We start from the raw sequence: 22,252 nt of genomic DNA on the forward strand, positions 1-22,252 counted from the left end.
CATTGTGGGATAAAACCGAAAACAAACACTTGTAACCTGACAAAAAAGGTTTAATTAATTACATTAATTAAAATTAAATGTAACTAAAAATAAATTGCATTTAAATTAAATTAAATTATTTCAAAACATTTAAAACTAACAGATTAAAACTATTCTGGACCAAATAACATTGCTATCTCTTTTAGTTTTAGAGAAACCCCTACGTCATGGAGTATCAAGCTCATGCAAACCACCTGACACAACACATTCAGCCTGAACACACAGATGAGGGGCGACAGCAGAGGGAGTGATTGATAGCAAGGGTCTCTGATTAAAGAGGGATCCAGTTCGAGGTCTGCAAGAAGCGGTTAAGAGTGAAAAGAACCAACCTTCTCGAGGGTCTAAGACATGAGGTGCGAGTTTGACCAAGTGATATGGAGATGAAATTGAAAGACAAAGACAAATAGGAGACAAGAAAACAGGAAAAGCCGTGTAAATAATTTCATGGCAGTTAGAAAATGGAATATCTAATAAAGACAGAGACACACAATCGAAACACGACTCTCCAATTGAAAAAGTTAGATTTATATATATATATATATATATCCTATATATATTAATTAAATTCAATTAAGTATTACATTTTAAATTAAATTAAATTATTAACAAATAATATAAATCATTGTTTGTAAAATTTAAGGGGGGCATTTTACACAGATTAAAAGTAGTTTGGACTAAATAACATTGCTATAGTAAAGGGAGTAAGATTGATAACAAGGGTCTCTGGTCTTTGGGATCCAATTTGAGGTCTGCAAGAAGTGGCTAAGAGTGAAAAGAACCAACCTCCTCGAGGGATTACTATATGAGGTGAGAGTTCGAGCAGGTTATATGATGAAGATGAAATTGAAAGAGACAAATGGAAGACAAGAGAACATGAAAAGACATTTGTGAATAATTTCATGGCAGTTAGAAAAATGCAATGGAAGCTATAACAGAGACACACTCAAATCACAACACTCCGTTTCAAAACGATTTGTGTATATTCTACAATATATATCATATATGCTGTAGGTTTACTGTGAAAAGTAAATACATGCCTATTATAAGATAAATAGGTAACACTTTACTTGAAGGGGTGTGCATAAGACTGACATGACACCTTCATAATCATGACATGACGCATGTCATGAATATGAAGGAGGTTTTATGCATGTTTATGACAACTGTCATTAAGTGTCATTCGCTCAGTTATGTCATTTTTAATTCAAATATGACATTATTTGACCTAACCTAACCCTACCCTTACCCCTAACCATAGCCCATAACAAAGACATCTCAAACAATGTCATCTTTGCATTAAAAATGACATAACTGAGCGAATGACACTTAATGACAGTTGTCATAAACATGCATAAAACCTCCTTCATATTCATGACATGCGTCATGTCATGATTATGAAGGTGTCATGTCAGTCTTATGCACACCCCTTCAAGTAAAGTGAAACCGATAAATATAGCATTAAATTATGCATAAACCGAATGTCTGTAGGGAACACAATCACACTGATACAGGTTAATGGTATTAATTTAAGGGAGTCAGTTAGGTAATACGAGTTGCTAACATACATGCATTGTGACATTAAACAGAAAACTATCACTTAAACATGACAAAAAAGGGGTTTTAAATTAAATTAAATAAGAAATTACATAATATAGTAAAAATTTCAAATTTAAGGTGGGTGTTTTACACAGATTAAAACTAGTTTGGATTAAATAACATTGCTATCCCTTTTAATCCAGCATCAGGTGTAATCTGTGAAAGCAGCCCCTACGTCATGGAGTATCAGGCTCATGCAAACCACCTGACACAACACATTTAGCCTGAACACACAGGTGAGGGGCGACATAGCAGAGCAGGGACTGATAAACAAGGGTCTCTGATTAAAGAGCGATCCAGTTTCAAGAGTGTTTCAAGAGTGAAAAGAACCAACCTCCTCGAGGGTCTAAGACATGACGTGAGAGTTTGACCGAGTGATTATGGAGATGAAATTGAAAGACAAAGACAAATGGGAGACAAGAGAACAGGAAAACAGTTGTGAATAATTTCATGGCAGTTAGAAAAATGCAATGGAAACTCAGACTTAACTTAGATTTGTATATACTGTACCACATATCTCATAAATACTGTAGGTTTACAATGCTAAAGGTAAACACAAGCCTATTATAAGATAAATGTAAAATAAATGCTTCACTGCATGTTTATAGGGAACGCATTCACATTAACACAGGTTAAAGGGATAGTCCACCCAAAAATTAAAATTCTGTCATAATTTACTCACCCTCATGTCATTCCAAACATACGAGTTTCTTTCTTATGTTGAATATAAAATAAGATGTTTTGAAGAATACTGGTAAGCAAACAGTTGATGGTCCCCATTGACTTCCATAGTATTTCTTTCCCTACTATGGAAGTCAATGGGGACCAACAACTGTTTGGTTCTTCAAAATTCTTCAGAATATCTTCTTTTGTGTTCAACATAAGAAAGAAACTTATACAGATTTGGAACGACATGAGGGTGAGTAAATGATGACAACATTTTCATTTTGGGGTGAACTATTCCTTTAATTACGGATATTAATTTAAGAGAAGGCCACTGAGATCATCTAAGAGCCCTGGGCCATAATCTGCCACACATTGGCACATGAAAGATGATGATGTCAGTTAAAGGCTTGTTAGGACTGCCAGTGTAACACTACAATACAAAACTAGCTGAGTGACAGGCATTAGCAATATTAAAATTAATCTTCCTTAAATACGGAACAAAGGTAAACGGACCCCCACACACACATTCACACAAGATATAACAAATAGACGGGCGGGTATGAAGTGTGCGCCCACTTCACTCTATTTGATTTGTTGTCAGTTTCAAGAGCAGAAGAAGGAGAGCAGACAGTGGTTGACAACTTTTCACTATGGAATAAGCGGCTGACAAATGAGCATTCACATATACAGCCAGTATACATGACTGTGATTCTCCCAGGTGATATAGTCCTCTGTCAGACAAACGGACAGAGCGGGAGAACGAGTGAGAGAGACAGTCATAGAGCATTTAGACAGCTCCCAGAAAAGTGCTGAGGCCAAGGAAAAAGGAAGTAGCTATTGAATACATAGATTCACTGACAGGCTGGCAGTCTTAGACAACCAACTCATCTAGCGTGAGCAGATAAATGAGCGGAGACGGGAGGCTGAGGAATGGTACCAGGATGCTGTGCTGAATGCCCTTGAAGAGAAAGCACGATTAGCCGTTTTATAGAGACACTTTGAAAAACAAGCACCCACACCCAGATGATGGACAGATGGATAAAGGCGACCCATTATGCACCTGTCAACTCTGAGGAAGTTAGCTGTTGATACAGCTCCAAAAGTTCCTGCCTTTGTTATTCTTATTTTGGCTGTGCACGTTAAATTTCGTTGTAGTGAAAGGTGGGGCCATACAGACTGGTTTAAAAATAATTAAATAAATAAATAATAAATATTAATTGAACTATGTAGACAAATTTCATGGAAGCTGTCAAGAACATGTCCAGCTCATATTTTACCAGAAAATGAAAATAAATAATATTTTGTAACCGGAAAATGCTTATTTAAAAAAAAAAATATTAGGATTTGAATTGTGACAAAAATCCATGGCAATTAGGCACAAATTAAATAGTAAAATACTATAAATAATAGGCAAAAACATTTATCATTTAAATTAAAAAAGTATTATGAATCAGGCAGTATTTAATAAATATAAAAAACCTGCAAAATATTTATAAATAAGGTATTATTTAATAAATAATTTAAAATCTAAAAAAAAATAATTTGCAAAGTATTTATAAATCGCATTTTTTTGTGGCTTTTAATTTCAATAAAGTGCAAACGACTACTCGACATGAAAATCTAATCACTGAGAATAATGACATTAAAATAAATAAATAAACATCCGGATGCATTACCATAATGAGAACTTAGCGGAAAATGTGTTTAATTTTCATAAAACAATGTCGAAATGCAAAACATAATGTTCCTAAAAACAAGCTTAATTTTTAGGCAAAATACAATTTAACCCCTTTATTAACCTGCGATGTGTTTAGACGCCACTCATAGCAACATCTCGTGATTGAGTACAGTGACGTCTGCAGTTTAATCCCATTGTATGAATCATTTTCGGCCGTTTGTTTGACAGGAAGCATGAGGAGGCTTAGTCTTCAACCTCTTGCGTGACAATTACAGGGTGGCACCGTAACGTCACTAGCTGGAGGCCATACTGGCAGCCTGCCATAAGTTCCCTGTTATTACCTGTATGGAAAGAGCTGAAGGGGTTGACACTCATAACAACAGCACTCCCAGAGTTCTGTTTCACAGACAATGCCTCAACACCATTATATCTTTAAATCCACTAATTAATACAGCAGGTGTCCTCTGTGGCTCTCACCTTTAGTTAACCCCTTTTTGTCTTCTCACTCTCACAACTGCGAGAAATATGCATGTTTACCTTTGCTTCCGTTGCTATGAATTCAAAACATAGCAGGGGATGTTTTGTTTCTGGCATGATTTGGACAACAACTTTTGGTTTATCTTGGCTCCGAAATGTCAGACAAAGTTTAACAGGCGTGGACGTCAAAACAAAACTGCAACATGGTCAAAATAAAGGTGTGAAGCATTGTTGAGGAAGCCGTTTTAATAGGGGCGGCACCTGGAGCACGTTTCTTACCTCGCACGTAGAGATTGGCGGGGGCAGAGTAGCGCGTCCCGGCGCTGTTCGTAGCCACACATTCGTACTTGCCCTGGTCTGATTCCTGGCTGTTTTCAATCTGTAAAGCTCCTGAAGAGAGAGAGGGGAAAAAAACAAGGGTAAAAGTCACCTCTTTGATTTAAGAACACGATTATGAATCCCCCGTCGCAACTTTCCCCACCAAAGCGCAGACTTTCACTGCAAACAATCAGTAAACACTCCCTGTTTAAATGTCAGAGCTGCTCCACTGTGTTTATAGTTTATTGGTTTAGAATGCTGCCTAAGACATATGCATAAAGCTGATTTTGCAGATTGAGTGAGTCTATAGCTCAACATATTTGCCTTTGACTGTCATTAGAAAAAGCTTTCGGGATATTAATGTCACTGAGTCAGAGCCAATTACGCTACAGCACATGACTTTATTACTGCGGTGGCATATTTATACACACCAAAAAGAACAAAACTTCAATACCGTACAAAACTACGCAGCCTGTCTGGACGCTATAGATAAAAATTGTGCTTCATAAGGTCACATTAAAACAAGGTTTGATTAGTCTTTTAACATACACTGCTTGTCCTTGAGTTTGGAATAAGTAAGATGCTTTAATGTTTTTCAAAGAAGTCTCTTATGCTTACAAGGCTGCATTTATTTGATGAAAAGTACAGCAAAACAGTACTATTGTGAAATATTATTACAATTTAAAAGCACTGCTTTCTATTTCATATATTTTGGAATGTAGTTTATTCCTGTGATGGCAAAGATTACTTTTCAGCCTTCGTGTGTCTTGTGTCACATGACCTTTCAGAAAGCTGCTCAAGAAATATTTATCAATACTGTAAAACAAGAACCACATATCAATTTGGTAAAACAGCAACTAAGACATTTCAATGTTTTGTGATTCACTACAATTCAAATTTGGGGTAAGAATGATTTAAAATAATAATAATGATGATTTGATTCAGTAAGAACATTAAATTGATCAAAAGTGACAGTAAAGACATTTACAATGTTACAACAGATTGCATTTCAAATAAATGTAGTTCTATTGAACTTTTATATTAAAGAATCAACATCAATGATACAAACCATTATTAATAATTGAGCACCAGTAATAACTGATATTAATTAAGCACAAATAATATTGAAATTATTTCCGAATGATCATATGACACTAAAGACCCTATATTTTAAAATACAATAAAATAGAAAATAGTTATTTTATATTGTCATAATATTTCACAATATTACTGTTTTTATTGTATTTTTGATCAAATAAATGCAGCCTTGGAGAGCATATAAGGCATCTTTCAAAAACATTTAAGCATTTTAATCAGTTGTGTATTTATTCATTGATTGAAGATATAATTTCAGTATACAAACGGAGTCAAATCACTATAATGTTAGACAACATTAAATGCAGTGGATACTTTAGACCTTTAGACCTACCTACTTTGAAAAAGTCAGGAACATCAAACGAAAAATCAATCCGGGTGTCCTAACCACAGATATGGTGTTTGCTTAATCTAGCAAAAGCACACATATTTACCTCTGGCAGTGGTGTACCACCATAGCAGGTTATCACCTGCAGTTTACCCCTGACTACTTCCCAGCATCCCAAGTGCTGCAGGGAAGAAATAACATGCACCACTAACCTTGCCTGATCTCTGAGTTCAAAGGAAAACTGATTGGTGGTGTTTCCTACCCTGACAAGCAGCAAATTACTAATCAATTCGGAGATTGCTCAGCGCTGATTGCCATCACCCCTCAGTCCTGACAACATCTGACTGATGGTGCCATATTGTAAAGTAAAGGGACTACAGTAAAGAAAAAATAATACAAAATTCCATCGAAACTGAATGAAGAATGTGAAAAATCACCACTTTCATTCATAATTTAATTTTTATTTCATGACTTATTCTTGTATTTATTTTAAAGCAAGCATTTAACATCTTTGAAGTGTTTGATGTGACATGATACATTAAAGGGACAGTTTACTCCAAAATGAAAATTCTGCCATCATTTTCTCACCCTCATGACATTCCAAATCTGTATGACATTCTTTCTTCTGCAAAAAACAAAAGATGATATTTTTTGTCCATACATGTTACTTTAATTGATTGGACAGTTGAAATAGTCTTCAAAATATCTTTTGTGATGCAAGAAAGTCATACATGTTTACAACGACACAAGGTTGAGTAAATGATGACAGTATTTTTATTTGTGGGTCTTTTTTTATCCTTTTAACGCTTCCAACCAGAGATGAATATGCCACTTCATGCATTTTCAAGAAAATACACACACACTGTTGGACAAACTGTGTGTCTTGATGAAGACATAAAACTGTATGAAGATGACACATATTCCTCATAGATAAACAGATACAAAACAATATGAGTTGGGGGAGATGTACTGAACAAAGACCTGCTTTAACCTGCTTTAAAGGGATATTATTATTTACCATTATTTACTCATCCTCAAGCCATCCTAGGTGTATATGACTTTCTTCTTTCAGATGAATCCAGTCGGAGTTATATTAAAAATGGTCTTTGATTTTCCAAGCTGTTTAATGGCAGTCAGCGGGTGTTGCAGTTCATTAGTCCAAAGTAAGTGAAATAAAGCGCATCCATCCATAATAAAAAAGTGCTATCATTTGAACTAACCCTTTAACATCACTCCCACGGACACTGAGAATTCAGCCAGTAAAAATCAGTAACCACTTGGGAACATAAGCCTGACATTCTTTCTGATTCATAAACCTGAGGAGGATTGGCGTGCTCCAACAGTCAGCGGTAACAAACAGGCCTTTGTTATGTGCAATATACTTTTTCGACTTCATTTTACAGTCAAACTCCAGGGGTCCTCAGACCACTGAGATTGCTAACCGTGCGACTGAAGTAGGGTAATGTCGGTTTTGTCAAGCACTCGCCTCTAGCAATTGTGTTTCTGAAATCCATGTTTCATTCAGAACTGAGAGCGACTGTGTGATTGATCGAATGCTCCATCTTAACAATCAGGGCCGTGCCCTCATTTCCCATACATACTCATTTTAGCATAAGTAGTATGCAAATTCAATCATTTCAATTTCATCACAGCCCAACTGGAATGTAAGAGACACACTCTGGAGACTCTAAAGACAGCCTTCAGCTTGAAACCCAAACTCATAGCATAACTTTAATAAGCCTCGGGTCTCAGAAAATATCCACAACAAATGCATGTCACAGTTTTTTCACCTCATCAAAGAGTTAAAAATTATGTCGTTATTTACTCTCCCTCATGTAATTCCAATTTTTTTTCAACTGTGGGACACAAAAGAGGATATTTTAAAGAATATGTTTTACTGCTTGTAAAACAGCGACCAAGACATTCTTCAAAATATCTAATTTTGTGTTCCATTTAATGTTGTGTAAATGATCACAGAATTTTAAAGAATTATTCCTATAATACCCTAAAAAGTGAAGACTCTCAAAAATAATGCATATCTATTTTTTTTTGTAATATATACACACTACTGTTCAAAAGTTTGGAGTCAGTAAGATGTTATAGAAAGAAGTCTCATGCCTCTCATGATATGTGTTTTTAAGATTCTTTCATGAAGAGAAAACTCTATTTAATTCATCCTTGCTGAATAAAATGAATAATTTATGAAAAGAAAAATAATAATAAAATCTTGCTGACCCTAAACTTTTGAACAATAGCATATTTCTGTTGTATTGTTTTCCCCGGATATAGACATCAGAACACAGACAGGTTGAATGCTGAGACAAAGGTTGTGTATATACTGAACAAGCAGGAAATGACAGCGGTGGTGATGAGACAGGTAATGGAGGAGACGTTTCGTGAGACACATTTCAGCCTTCTTACCTCGTATTGGCGAACCCCCTAGGTGAAGTAAATTGAATGCAAACAAGATTGAAGAGAAGTGTTAGTAGACAAGAGAGATAGACAAATAGAGATAAGGAAAACAAAAGGGAGGGAATCAAATGAAAGTAAGCTTAATTAAACAGAAAGGAATCAAGTTGAGCCAGACTACTGCTCTCCGGGGATTAGTTGAATGTTGGCTGTCTGGTGCAATGGAATTAGCTCAGAAAAAAGATCCGAGGGCAAAATTTCTATGTGCTACGATTCTGAGATAGTCTGCCAAACTCGATGCTTTAAGGAACATTTGCAGAGCTTAGTGAAACAATGTGCATTCAGGTTATTTTTGTTCATAGCATTGTTCAGAAAAGTACAGACCATGGCAATTTAAGCGACAAGTTTTGTGTGAGAGTAAAAGAAACAGCTAACAGCAATTCTGTACATGTGAATTAAAGTCAACATGACATTTGACTCATTTTACTTCCATAATTTGACATATTTCAAAGTAAACCAGAATACTCGAGCAGAAAAAAAAATGTTGAGCAATATGTATTAGAACGATAAATGGTATTTGATTACTTATTTAATTACTTGCATTAACCATTAGCTTCTATAAAAACTACAATCTTGCTAACTACAATAGGAGCCTAACACAATAGTGAATAGCTTTTTGGCTATTGGCAAATACTGTATAATACCTAAGATGGTTCACTCGTAATGTTACGAATGGGAGAAACTGTAAGTGCAATATGGCGGCTCTAGTAATGAAAGTCCGGCCAATCGTCAGCAGGTAAAGTCATTGCATCACTTTTTAGACACACTGGTTAATCAACTGCTATTGCATACTATGTGAAGTCAGATCATGCACCTAAGAAAGTAAACCGTGTCCATTTCATGTTGACTTAACCTATCGGTCAAATCACAAGGTAAGGTTACGTCGCCATTACCAATGCCACTATCAGAAAATGCTCATCTTTCAGAAGTAAAACAGCAAACATGTAATTCACTATTCTCCTAAAGACTAGAAGGTAAGCCAGATAAGACTAGCTTTATTGTCATAATTTTATGGTACGAGTGTCCTAAAAGGGGCCATAAAGCTTTGCACCTCATGCCATCCAGAGATAAAATCTTTGAGGAAATCTTACAGTTTTGATCTTTGGTGGAACAGTACATTTTGTTCATTTGACTATGTATACCTAAGATGCTCCTCGAAATAAGCGAGATGAAGGGATTCAGGATTCAAAGTGTCAGTCCAAACTTTCAGCGGTGTACTTATACGCTGATGCTAGAAACTAGAGAATGAGCTCCGCTGTGGACTTGCCCTCTAAATGAAGTGGATTTAGTGGAGAGGGATAAACTCTGAGTCAGTCAGGAGCCATTAATCCAGCCTGGGCAAAGTCCTGTTCATCCGTCTGATCCTAGGTCAGACCTGAGTGGTCTATCCATTAGGAAGGTCTACAATGTAAATAGAGCGCTTGATCCTCTCCCCGGCATTCTCATATTCCCGTAAGGGTGCCTACAATTACCCAGACCATTTGCACGTGGCTTAAGACTCATTTGACGTTATGGACAAGTCAATCCATTTCTCCTTCCATGGTAAGCAAAGACAAATTGGCAGACCAAAGACGTGACATTGCACAAAAACAATTGACATTCCAGTTTTTATTACGTGGGAATATTGCATAGGCATTCATTAAACTGTAGTAAAACATTCATGGAAAATAAGCGGTAAGTGCAAACAGAACTATGTCTATATTTGTGACTATAGAAGTTTAGTACATTAGTTGCTGCTACTGTGATTGTAAGGCTAAGAAAGTGTGACATTCTTACCTGAACGAAGCTGTTTGACTCGCCCATTGCCGTTGATGTCTACAGGCAGGAAGTCCTTGAACCAAGTGATCTCTGGGTCAGGGTTCCCACTAGCGGCACAGAGCATCGTAGTTGTTCTTGTCCGTTCCACTACTTTCAGCTGAGGGCCCATGTCTATGGTGGGGAAGCCATGAGGAATCTGGTTTTCTGCAGGAAGAAAAAAAAAACAGGTCAAGCTAGGAGCCAAAAAGGGAATTATTTACAAAATAATGATAATGATCTGGAAGAACTCTGATTGCAGGACAATTACATCTGGCTCACATCTCTAACCCCTGATTCGTAGCAAAGGCAAATCCAGGACAAGTCTCATTAGTGCACTGAATCAATTCACTTGCCAGAAAAATACCTTCTGTGCATTAATAAGATCAAAGGATGGCTAGGCTAATCCACATGACCTTTGTGTACTGTTACTCTAACATGTAACACCATAAGGATGCTGTAAGTTTTTAAAGTTCTAGGTTTTAAAATTTCGGTTTTACTTGCATTGTTATAATGTTCACAATTCAAAATATAAACAAGAGCTATGACTTCATTATAACAACTGCATTCTCAGTTGCCACTGGTCTTCCTTCTCGCATTCATTTGTATACTGAATTGTGATTGCTCTTTTGTTTCTTACATCTGCATCTCTACGCTGTAAAAATAGTGGTGTGTTATAAAAATAGTTTCTGTCTCAGGTGCCACAGACAGAAAACAAAACATGCGACAACTGCACCACTTCCCTGATGCAGAATTTAATTTATGCAAAACCACAGCCTAAAACTGCTTACCTAAACTTTAACATGTATCTTTCGCTGTCTTGCAAACACTGCTGTTTTTTTCTTCTTCTGGAAATGCAAATCTAGTTGGCAAATCATGCTTTGTCCTTCAATGGTTTGGAAAACACTGTTTCCACTCTGATACAGACCATGACGCCTTTCACTATTTCTACACAAGGGAGTAACAGAGCAGATATCTCCAAGTATCAAGCATTTGCATAATTAACACAAATGATATGAAAAATATGAAAATGAACAATAATTATATCAGAATCAGGATAAGCAAGGAGGAAAGGCTGTAAACATATGGTTTCCAAGCACATGAAAACATGAGCAGTTCTATGACTGTGGCACTTATTAAAAATATGTTTTTTTCTTCTCAAACATTCACACAAATGTTTGGATGAAAGCCCAGCATGCACAATATTCACACTTGCAATAGCAACAACATTACGGCAACATCACACTCTCTTTGATGCCAAGGTAAGCCAAAGGGCAAGGCTGAATTATTCAGTTTGAGACAATCCTCTGCACATGCCAAAGATTCCACTGCTTCTAAAGTCTACAGGGCACTGCAGACAACTGTGATTTATCCTGTCTTCTTATTCTGGTGTGTTAAACATTTAATCATTGGTGTATCAATCCTTAAAGCATCAAGCAATGCTCGTCAAATAGCTGAATTGAAAAGCTTTTACAAAAGACTATGACTTCAAATTCGAGACTAGTGTTCCAGGACAAAGTAAATCAGACGCATTTATAACAGTAGGCAAACCTCAAAAGGGTTATTTCACGAATCGCTAACTCTCTTATGAAAACATCGAAAAAGGAATAATTTAGGAGGCGGAAAATGCTGCACTGAATCACGCGCTGGAGAGAACTTTGCAGTACAAGGTAACTTGGAATATAAGGCTGTTCAAGTTATGCCTCATTAAGAAGCAAAAGCAGCAAGATGTTTTTTTTTTAAAAATGTGATCTTCAGAAACCACAGGGAGGGTGCGCTGTCATGTATCGAGGCGTACATTTCTACCTCGGTGTGCTCAGGAGAGGTCAACTACCTGTAGGAGTGTGGGTTGTATCACTATGCCGATCCTCTTCTCTGAGCGGCTTCTGAATAAACAATTGAATACATCGAATCACGCGCTGGAGAGAACTTTGCAGTACAAGGTAACTTGGAATATAAGGCTGTTCAAGTTATGCCTCATTAAGAAGCAAAAGCGGCAAGATGTTTTTTTTTAAAAATGTGATCTTCAGAAACCACAGGGAGGGTGCGCTGTCATGTATCGAGGCGTACATTTCTACCTCGGTGTGCTCAGGAGAGGTCAACTACCTGTAGGAGTGTGGGTTGTATCACTATGCCGATCCTCTTCTCTGAGCGGCTTCTGAATAAACAATTGAATACATTTTCTTGAGAAAGAACATACAAATAATACCTACCAATTGTCACATAGTCAGCATGCAAGAGAGGAAGCAGAGCACACAAGAACATCTAACAGAAAACTAACTGTGCTTTTTCTCCTGAGTTGAGTGTGAAGATGTGTTTTTCAGACTCTCATATCAGTTGGGCAAAAAAAAACAAACAAACAAAAAAAGCTCCTGGTGTTTCAAATGACAACGTGAAGAAAAAAGTTTTATAAGTGTCTTGGGGTGCAAAGTAACAGACATACTTGTGCTATATGTTTATACAAGGTATATAGGTGTTGCTAAATGTGTACTAATTTACCATTTAGGTTTTTTTTTTTAATGTGAAAGTTGTGTTAGACTTATAGTGACACCTAGTGGTGTGGATGAAGCAATAGAAAACATTCTTGTTTATGGATGCCGCTGCAGAAATTAGCTTTCAGACATGATTCATTTATTTCACAAGTGAAAGAGTCCAATAACAGGATGGTTACTGAGAGCAAATAATTAACATTCAGATGGTCATGTGACCTCAACATGGCAGCCACCATGACGTAAAATAAAAAGTTTTTTTTTTATTAGGCAACTAATGTGTCTGAAGTCTTCATCGTATGTACATTGTGCTACTTTTTTACCTACTCATCACTACTCATAACTTTTTAATGAAGAAATAAAAAATAGCTGACTGCACCTTTAAAAGCATGTTACTAATATTTTGCTAGTTAGTAATGTTTATAATGACAGATACTTCCTTACAGGAATAGTGAGTTCTAATAAATAAAGAAATAAATGGTATGTGAAGGTAAAAACAAATGAAAAAAGGATGGATTTGTTCCACAAAAGAAAAGCACAGCGGGAAAAACTGATGGTTAGGCTTTTGCATTTCCTAAATAAAAGCTCCATTCTCCGTCCCTGAAAGCACTTTTATCACTTACACCTCTTTACTATGCATGAGGATTTTAAAAAACAGAAGCCTCAAAGCTCAGAAATGTGTTTTTAATACAATTCTTGTGTGCTTAAATTGAGTCGAGCAAGGACTCCATTACTAAGATGAATAGGTAAGTGGGGAAAAAAGCCTACAAAATGTCCCGCTCTGTCCCGAGTCCCTGCCGCATCATACATGTGGGCGCTGCAGCAGACGGCGGATTGAATTTAAAAAGCCTGCCAACGCTAGTTTCATTGTTTCTCCGAAGCAGTTATGACAAGGTGTTTGGCTCTGACGGGGTGATACATTTGGTGGGTAATTGGGATGCCATCTTGTAAGGAGTATAGAGAAAACTGAGAGCGAACGGAATGAGGAGGAAATAGGAGGAACGGCGAGAGAGCTTTGCACAAATGTTCCTGCAAACAGTCAATAGAGAGAAACTGAACTTTAATGGCAGTGATGTCATGTTCTGAGATTCTCAGCTTGTGTTGCAGAGTTTTATTTTACCTTTGTCTGAAAGGTTACGCAACCGGCTGAGGTCATGGTATATGAGAAGCAGCAATCCTGACAATTGCAGACAAAGAGTACAGGCTCAAGTTTTTATGCAACGTCAACACCTTATTTGTATCACATTACTTTAAAAATGCAGTTTTTTGAAAGTAACTACGCTTCAAATAACTTGTGTCGATTGCATTGTTTTGCCAATAGGTGGCGAAAAGTGACTTAAAAATGTACGTCATTGAATGAATTATTAATTCAAGAGAATCTTTCAAAAAGCTGATTCATCCAGTAATGAAACAAGTGAAATAGGTTTATGAGTGAGTCGTTGAATCATTGATTCAAACTATTTTTCATAATTTTAATATAAAAAATTGGTGTATTAAATATATATATACACTACCAGTCAAAAGATTTTTATGTTTTTTAAAGAAGTCTCTTCTGCTCACCAAGCCTGCACCAATAGGTGGCGAAAAGTGACTTAAAAATGTACGTCATTGAATGAATTATTAATTCAAGAGAATCTTTCAAAAAGCTGATTCATCCAGTAATGAAACAAGTGAAATAGGTTTATGAGTGAGTCGTTGAATCATTGATTCAAACTATTTTTCATAATTTTAATATTAAAAATTGGTGTATTAAATATATATATACACTACCAGTCAAAAGATTTTTATGTTTTTTAAAGAAGTCTCCTCTGCTCACCAAGCCTGCATTTATTTGATCCAAAGTACAGCAAAAACAGTACAATTTTGAATTATTTTTAAAATAACTGCTTTCTATTTGAATATATTTTAAAATGTAATTTATTCCTGTGATTTCAAAGCTATATTTTTTAGCATCATTACTCCAGTCTTCAGTGTCACATGATCCTTCAGAAATCATTCTAATATTCTGATTTGCTGTTAAAAAAACATTTATTATTATTATTATGTTGAAAACAGTTGAGTAGATTTTTTTCAGGTTTCTTTGATAGAAAGTTCAGAAGAACAGCATTTATCTGACATAGAAATATTTTGTAATATTATAAATGTCTTTATCGTACTTTTGATCAATTTTGCTAAATAAAAGTATTAAATTATATAATTAATACAATAGCTTATTTCAGATAAATGCTGATATTTCTATTCATCAAAGAATCCGGAAAAATGTACTCAAGTGTTTTAAATATTGATAAAAATAATAATAAAAAAATGTTTATTGAACAGCAATCAGCATATCAGAATGATTTCTGAAAGATCATGTGACAGGAGCAATGATGCTGAAAATTCAGCTTTGATCACAGCAATAAATTACATTGAAATATATTCAAATAGAAAGCAGTTATTTTAAATTATAAAAATATTTCACAATATTACTACTTTTGCTGTATTTTGGATCAAAAAAATTCAGGAGGCATTTCTGAGCAGAAGATAATTCTTTAAAAAACATAAAAAAATCGTACTGACTGGTAGTGTATATTAAAATGTTTAATAATTCATTCAAATTAATTAAACACTTTTAAATAGACTGCAGCAATAATATTTTGTCACACATTATTTTGCTTAGTTCAGAATCGTGGGAGAATCATGATCTCTATTTGAGACAAAAAAAAATCGTGATTCTCAATTTATCCAGAATCGTGCAGCTCTATTATGCAGTCTATCAAAGCAATCCCTAGGTCTTTTTCTTTCCAAGCTGAAATTTAAAGAGATTCTATTCATTTTCTATTTTCACTATTATATCAGTACCATACTTAAAATTATCGGTATTGTTTAATATTAGATATTTAATTGCTCATGCTTCCTTATACACTCAGTTAATCTTTAAAAATACAAATAATTTAAAAATACTGTTAAACATAATATTTAGTAAATCCCAAAATAAATCCCCATTTTTCATATTGTACATGTGCATTACTGTAAAATTACGTTTTTAGCATTTTTTTTGCATTTTAGCACTTAGCAATTATTTTATTATAATTTTATTTTATTTTTTTGGCCATAACATAAAAATAATCATTAGCTCGCATAAGCTAGGTCCTTCAGGATCTTTTAAAGCTTATAGTTAGGACCTCATGACAACCTCCATAAACAGACGCCACAGTAACAATAGTATCCGTGATGTAACCAATCAAATTTCCTTCCTGAATGGGAAATCTACTGTTGCCATCCAGAGACCCAGAGTGGGAATTTAATGAGACCTTACTAGAGCGATAAGACCATGCAGGACCTTGCAGATGGCAATCTATTGTATTATCTCCTTGCCTGTGGAGCCAGTCCAGAAGCAGCCCAGCTTTATCGATGCATGTGACCACAAAAGGGTAGCATACCACAAACCCATCTGTAATCAGTTTTGTGGAAACAGAAGGAACATTGTTCTCTGTGAAGCAGTAAATTACGAGCTGAGACTTATATTCAATGCTATGAGCAATCTGATAAAGGTGAATCTGATGTTTACAAAAGTTGTGTGTTGAATGAAGCCAAAGATTGGCAAACAATGGAGAAGAACTAACTTTGCATCATTACGAAAACAAAGCAACGCGGTTGCCAAGAGAATAACAATGGCGTTTCAGGTGGTCGGGAGTAAGTAGGACAAAACGTCCTAAAGGCAGAAGAAATTGAATGGTGAACCCAGCTAATGTGAACAACAAGGCTGCCGTAAATGTGGCTGAGACATGCATAGGCTTCATGTCCTCAATGCCAAGTCAGAGCAAAGAGGGACATAACATGCATTACAGTGGATCCGACATGAGAAGTCGTGTGTGTGTGTGTGTGTGGGGGGGGGTCATCATGGGAGGATAAAGAGGGAAATGGAGGACAGGAGGGGTACATGCCAACCTCCTGCCAGCTCCAATTACCAGGGAGAATAGAGCACGGCATGCAGGGTGATGAGTCTAATCAGAACCCCGCTGAAGAGACCAGTCTCTGTCCTCAGACCCCACTGTAAAACAGCCCGAGTGCTCTCCACGTCCATGTCAGCCAGAGTTATTCTCACCCTGCACAAACACGTCGCCACAGAAAAGGATGCTCAAACAGTGATGAAGCACCGTGGGGCACTCACACCGAGAACAAGCCGTTCTTCAGAGACGGATCACGCATGCCTAGATCCAATCTCATGAGTCTGCTGTAATGTCCATGCTACATTATAACGATGTTTAAAGGGATATAGTTCAAACTAAAATAATAATAAAAATTAATTTTTTCACTCTAATGTCGATCCAAACCTGTATAAATGTCTTTCTTCTGAAGAACACAAAAAGCATAAAAAGGATGCAAAAGCACCATAAATGTGTAAACAAATTAGTAGTCATATGACAATAAAGCAGACTTTAATATGACTTGAGAGTGATACACCACATCTTTTGAAATCATATGTAGATTTGTGTCAGCAGCAGAGTGAAATTTAGTCAGCTTCACTTAAGAACCAGATCAAAATCTGATTTGAAGAACAATGTTTACAAATCAAAAATTACTATACATCTCAATATATTTATATTTATCTCATTATCTCATTATTATTTAACACTAGAACTGCCACAGGGTACATTTTACCCATGGCTGTTTTTCAAATGTACATAACAGATTTAAAATAAAACATTCAATTCTCCCAGTCATTGACTTTTACTAAAATTATGTAATTTACAATCCAATGATGTAAAAAAACATTTTCAATAAAACCAGATCAAAAAGCAGGGCATTTATACCTATAAGCGCCTGCGGGTCAAATTTACCCGCTATATAATGCATGTATTTTCACGCTGTCCTTTTCTTGCCGCTTATGTTTTAACATGGTACATTTCTAGGCAACGCCTTTCACTCACTGATTTAGCGGTTATGAGTTTCATAAATAAAGTCAAAATGACAAAAAAAGGCGGTTTATGGAAGGTAGGTATTAGAAACACTAAATGCCATGAGTGATGGAGAGTCTGATGGTAAGTAATGCGTGCTGGGTCGGCTCAGCATCTGACGGCTCATCTGACAGTGATCCAGATATCATATTTACATGTTTTAGCCTAACGTTACTCTAATTGGTCAAACTTTGGTTTAATTATTTAATTTTTGTCTTGCCATATCGTTTATTGCTCGCTACTGTGTTGCTATTCTAGTCTGGCCGTTTCCTGAAGAAACATTTTTTGATTACCCAAAGTTTAATGGTGTTGTTCTCTTATTCAAATTATAAATGATATAACTAAACAAGTTAATAAATATTTAGGTGAAGCTGGGCACCGATGCAATGTGGTGAATTATTATTGCTCATTATTGTCTATATGCTGTTTTAGTCATTCATAGCAAGGGGTATCTTAATATATTGATTAATGACATTGTATTATAATATTAAACCGCCCAAATATTTAGGTTACTACCTTCTAATTTCCGTTGTCAGTGCAGGCTTTTTTTTTTAATTTTTTAGTTTAGGCTACTGACCATTATGGATTAGTGTAGCCTGCATTAAAAAGTCTTGAACATAAAACAACAGGATAAAAATATAGTTGATGACTAGACATAATCATTTCATGACTCTAGACACTTCTTTGTGAAGACAGTAGCATAATACAGTGAAATAATATGTTCTTTAGCCATATAAATACAGTTGCCATGTGCGTGGGTAAAATTGACCTGCTGGCGCTTTTAGGTATACAGCGACCGCTGGCGGTTCTAGTGTTAAAGTCATACGGACAACATTTGTTTGTTACACAAAGCTTGACATTTAGCATAGAGTAGTATGACTACCATTTTTTTTTCCGTTTCTTAATTATAAATGATATAACTAAACAAGTTAATAAATATTTAGGTGAAGCTGGGCACCGATGCAATGTGGTGAATTATTATTGCTCATTATTGTCTATATGCTGTTTTAGTCATTCATAGCAAGGGGTATCTTAATATATTGATTAATGACATTGTATTATAATATTAAACCGCCCAAATATTTAGGCTACTACCTTCCAATTTCCATTGTCAGTGCAGACTTTTTTTTTTTTTAGCTTAGGCTACTGACTATTATGGATTAGTGTAGCCTGCATTAAAACGTCTTAAACATAAAACAACAGGATAAAAATATAGTTGATGACTAGACATAATCATTTCATGACTCTAGACACTTCTTTGTGAAGACAGTAGCATAATACAGTGAAATAATATGTTCTTTAGCCATATAAATACAGTTGCCATGTGCGTGGGTAAAATTGACCTGCTGGCGCTTTTAGGTATACAGCGACCGCTGGCGGTTCTAGTGTTAAAGTCATACGGACAACATTTGTTTGTTACACAAAGCTTGACATTTAGCATAGAGTAGTATGACTACCATTTTTTTTTCCGTTTCTTTTTTTCTTGTGCATCCTTTTTGAAGCATCAATTTTCTTCAAAATTACTAATTTTTTAAAAGACATTGTCAAAGACATATTCCTTTTCAGGAATAGTTCACCCAAAACTGAAAATCCCGTCATAATTTGCTCATCCTCAGGTCATTCCAAACCCATAACACTTTTGATCATCTTTGAAACAAAAATGCAACAGCACAGCCTGAAGAGATATTTTTCCCTCAATTGAACATCCACATAAACAAAACTAGCTTGATGCTTCAAATGGTTCATAAAGAGCTTTAAATCCGGTTTAATCAAAGTCTTCAGAAGAGAAGCAGTCGCATATATGATGCACAACAGATTTAAATGTTAGGCTTTCATTCACATATAAACATTGATCGACACACATAAATTGAGCACATCAAATATGGCAAATAAAAGCTCAATTGCACTTGTTTGACAAGCAAGTATAGTTTGGGTTGCCATTTCCCATGTTACACAAAGCTAAGGTAGACTTCAAAAGGTTGGAAATATAGCATATAATGACCGCTATTACAATGGTACTTTTTGGTACTTCTTCATCCTTTTCAACTTTCTTCAAAATTCCTCAATTTGCATTCCACAGAAGAAAGAATGTCATACAGAAAAGACATTTTTTTTATTTTTATGTGAACTATTTCTTAAAGCATGTGAAGGTCTCAATTGTTATAGAAAAAACAAAGTTCCACAAACACACATGGACAGCACATTCTTTGCACGGAATCTGTCTACTCAGGTAAGGCAACTTCTGAACTAATATTTTGTTTAAAAACAATGTAGTATTTCTGTAAAAGTCTTGACGGTTCTTGAGAAACAAATGTCCTTGTAATTTCCAGAGAGTGTGTATGAGAGTGATGGATGCCAGCAATTAAGGGTGACATCTCTTTTGATGGAGGGAGCAGAAGGGTTTCTGTAATGATATATGACAACAGAACACCATCCATTTTACTACATATCTTAATTTCCAGAGAGCATTTCAAGTCCAGGTTTGTCCTTCTTTAGAAAAAAAAAAAACAGCTTTTTACATTATCCAGCTTGCCAAAAATCAGCTTCATTGGCACATCACTGAATACTCAAATACAACAAATGAGATGTGTTGTCTACTAAGAATATAAGCAAAATGAAAATCAATCTACAAATGGCTCACTTATTCTGCAGTGGTCTGAGCATATTAAACTGGGATAAAAAGTACTACAACATTGAAAAAATGACATACTTTACCTCCAAATTAGATCATACTCTCACAATATAGCCTTACAAATGCCAAATAACACAATTCTAGAGAATCAGAGCAATTACAAGTGAAAGACGACAGGCACAGTATTCGAACAAAACAGCATTCATTCATGCAAGATGACATCAGTGTTAGGTGATATCAGACGGCAGAACGCTGCTTTGCCGGCAGGCTGATGGACGAGATAACTTTTACATGCTATTATATTTGTATTTTTGGAGACAAGACTGAGTGCTTTTAAAATGAAGCCAGGCAGACACAACAATTAGCTGTTTAGAAAAGAACAAATAGTTGCATAACCTAATTATCACAAAAATAAACTGTATGAGCACTCCTAAGGATGAACATACATGTAATATACTGTATATTGTGTGATCATTAGGTATATACTATATTCAAAGTTAGGGGCCAATAAGATTCATTCATTCCTTCATTTTCAATAAATTAACACTTTTATTCAGAAGGATGCATTAAATTAGTCAAAAATGACAGTAAAGACATTTAAAATGTTACAAAATATTTCTTTCTTTCTTTAAATAAATACTGATTATTCCATTCATCAAGAAGCACAACTGTTTTAAACATTGATAATAAGAAGAAATGTTTCTTGAGCAGCACATATTACAATGATTTTTTTGTAGGATCATGTGACATTGAAGATTGGAACAATGGCTGCTGACTATTCAGCTTTGCCATGACAGAAATAAATTACATTTTTAAATATATAAATATAAATATATATATTTTTAAGTGAAAAGGGAAATTTGTAAAATTGTAATGCTACTTCAAAATATGAATCTTTTTTGATCAAATACATCCATACATTTTTTTCTGATCAAATACATGCAGCCTTGGGGAACATAAGAGATTTCGTTCTCTCATGTTTAAATAAGAGAGAGAAAAAAATCTTACCAACCCCAAACTTATATTAGACTTTTAAGATCTATAATAACATCAACTTAAATATTTTATGTATTTCTATAATGTCAAGTTAATGAGTATACTGTACTTGTAAGAGCTCATCACAATGTATTTTGGGACTGGTTTACGATGTTGTATTTATGATGCTGTCTATGTAGGCAGGAGCTTGTTTTTGGAATAGAGTTTCAGTGTACAGTGATTATGTAGTCCGAATGGGTTTCACTGAGGTCAGACCTCCTGCTTCACTTTAATTGTGAGCACTGCTAGGAATTCATAAGGACCAAACTGCAGACAGAAAACAGACCCAGCATAATCATTAGTTGCCCGAAACATCCTCACCTTTAAATGGTATAATTGGGCGTGCAGATCTGCAACCTCAAAGACACATGCAGTAAATAACAAAGCAGCGTGTGTAAAGGTGAACCGCACCCTAGGAGTGGCGGAGTCCCATCTGAAGTATTTCAGCGGCACGCTGTTTATCTAAGTCGGTGGTGAGGAAAGAGGTGTAATGCATGCCATGACCTTTGAAATAATACACTTTTTCTTGCTGGCCAGAATATTCAGGCTGACTTCCCTCCAACACTCACTTAATCAATGTGTGGTCTCTCTCTCCCTCCTTTATCCGCATGGTTCTGTCTTTCTAGTTTTTCCGTCTCACCCTCCTTCCTATGTGTCCTCCAGTTTCTTGTGTCTCGGTATGATCTACAGCTCTGC

At 35.6% G+C, this 22,252-nt stretch overlaps 1 protein-coding gene across 4 annotated transcripts in view; it reads right to left on the reverse strand.

The window, feature by feature from the left end:
- LOC107564386 (receptor-type tyrosine-protein phosphatase F) overlaps window positions 1-22,252 on the reverse strand; it is a 135,070-nt gene that overhangs the window by 67,477 nt on the left and 45,341 nt on the right. For 3 of the 4 annotated variants that reach the window (XM_016249463.1, XM_016249462.1, XM_016249464.1), the window contains exons 5-6: window positions 10,443-10,628; window positions 4,736-4,846 (exon numbers count right to left, since the gene is read on the reverse strand). In XM_016249463.1, coding sequence (XP_016104949.1) covers window positions 4,736-4,846; window positions 10,443-10,628 — 297 coding nt within the window. Of the gene's footprint in view, window positions 1-4,735; window positions 4,847-8,618; window positions 8,637-10,442; window positions 10,629-22,252 lie in introns of all 4 variants that reach the window. The other variant, XM_016249461.1, reaches the window with a different exon arrangement.

The sequence above is a fragment of the Sinocyclocheilus grahami genome, unplaced genomic scaffold, assembly GCF_001515645.1.
Source record: "Sinocyclocheilus grahami isolate Dianchi unplaced genomic scaffold, SAMN03320097.WGS_v1.1 scaffold929.1, whole genome shotgun sequence".
In the NCBI taxonomy this organism is placed as follows: domain Eukaryota; kingdom Metazoa; phylum Chordata; class Actinopteri; order Cypriniformes; family Cyprinidae; genus Sinocyclocheilus; species Sinocyclocheilus grahami.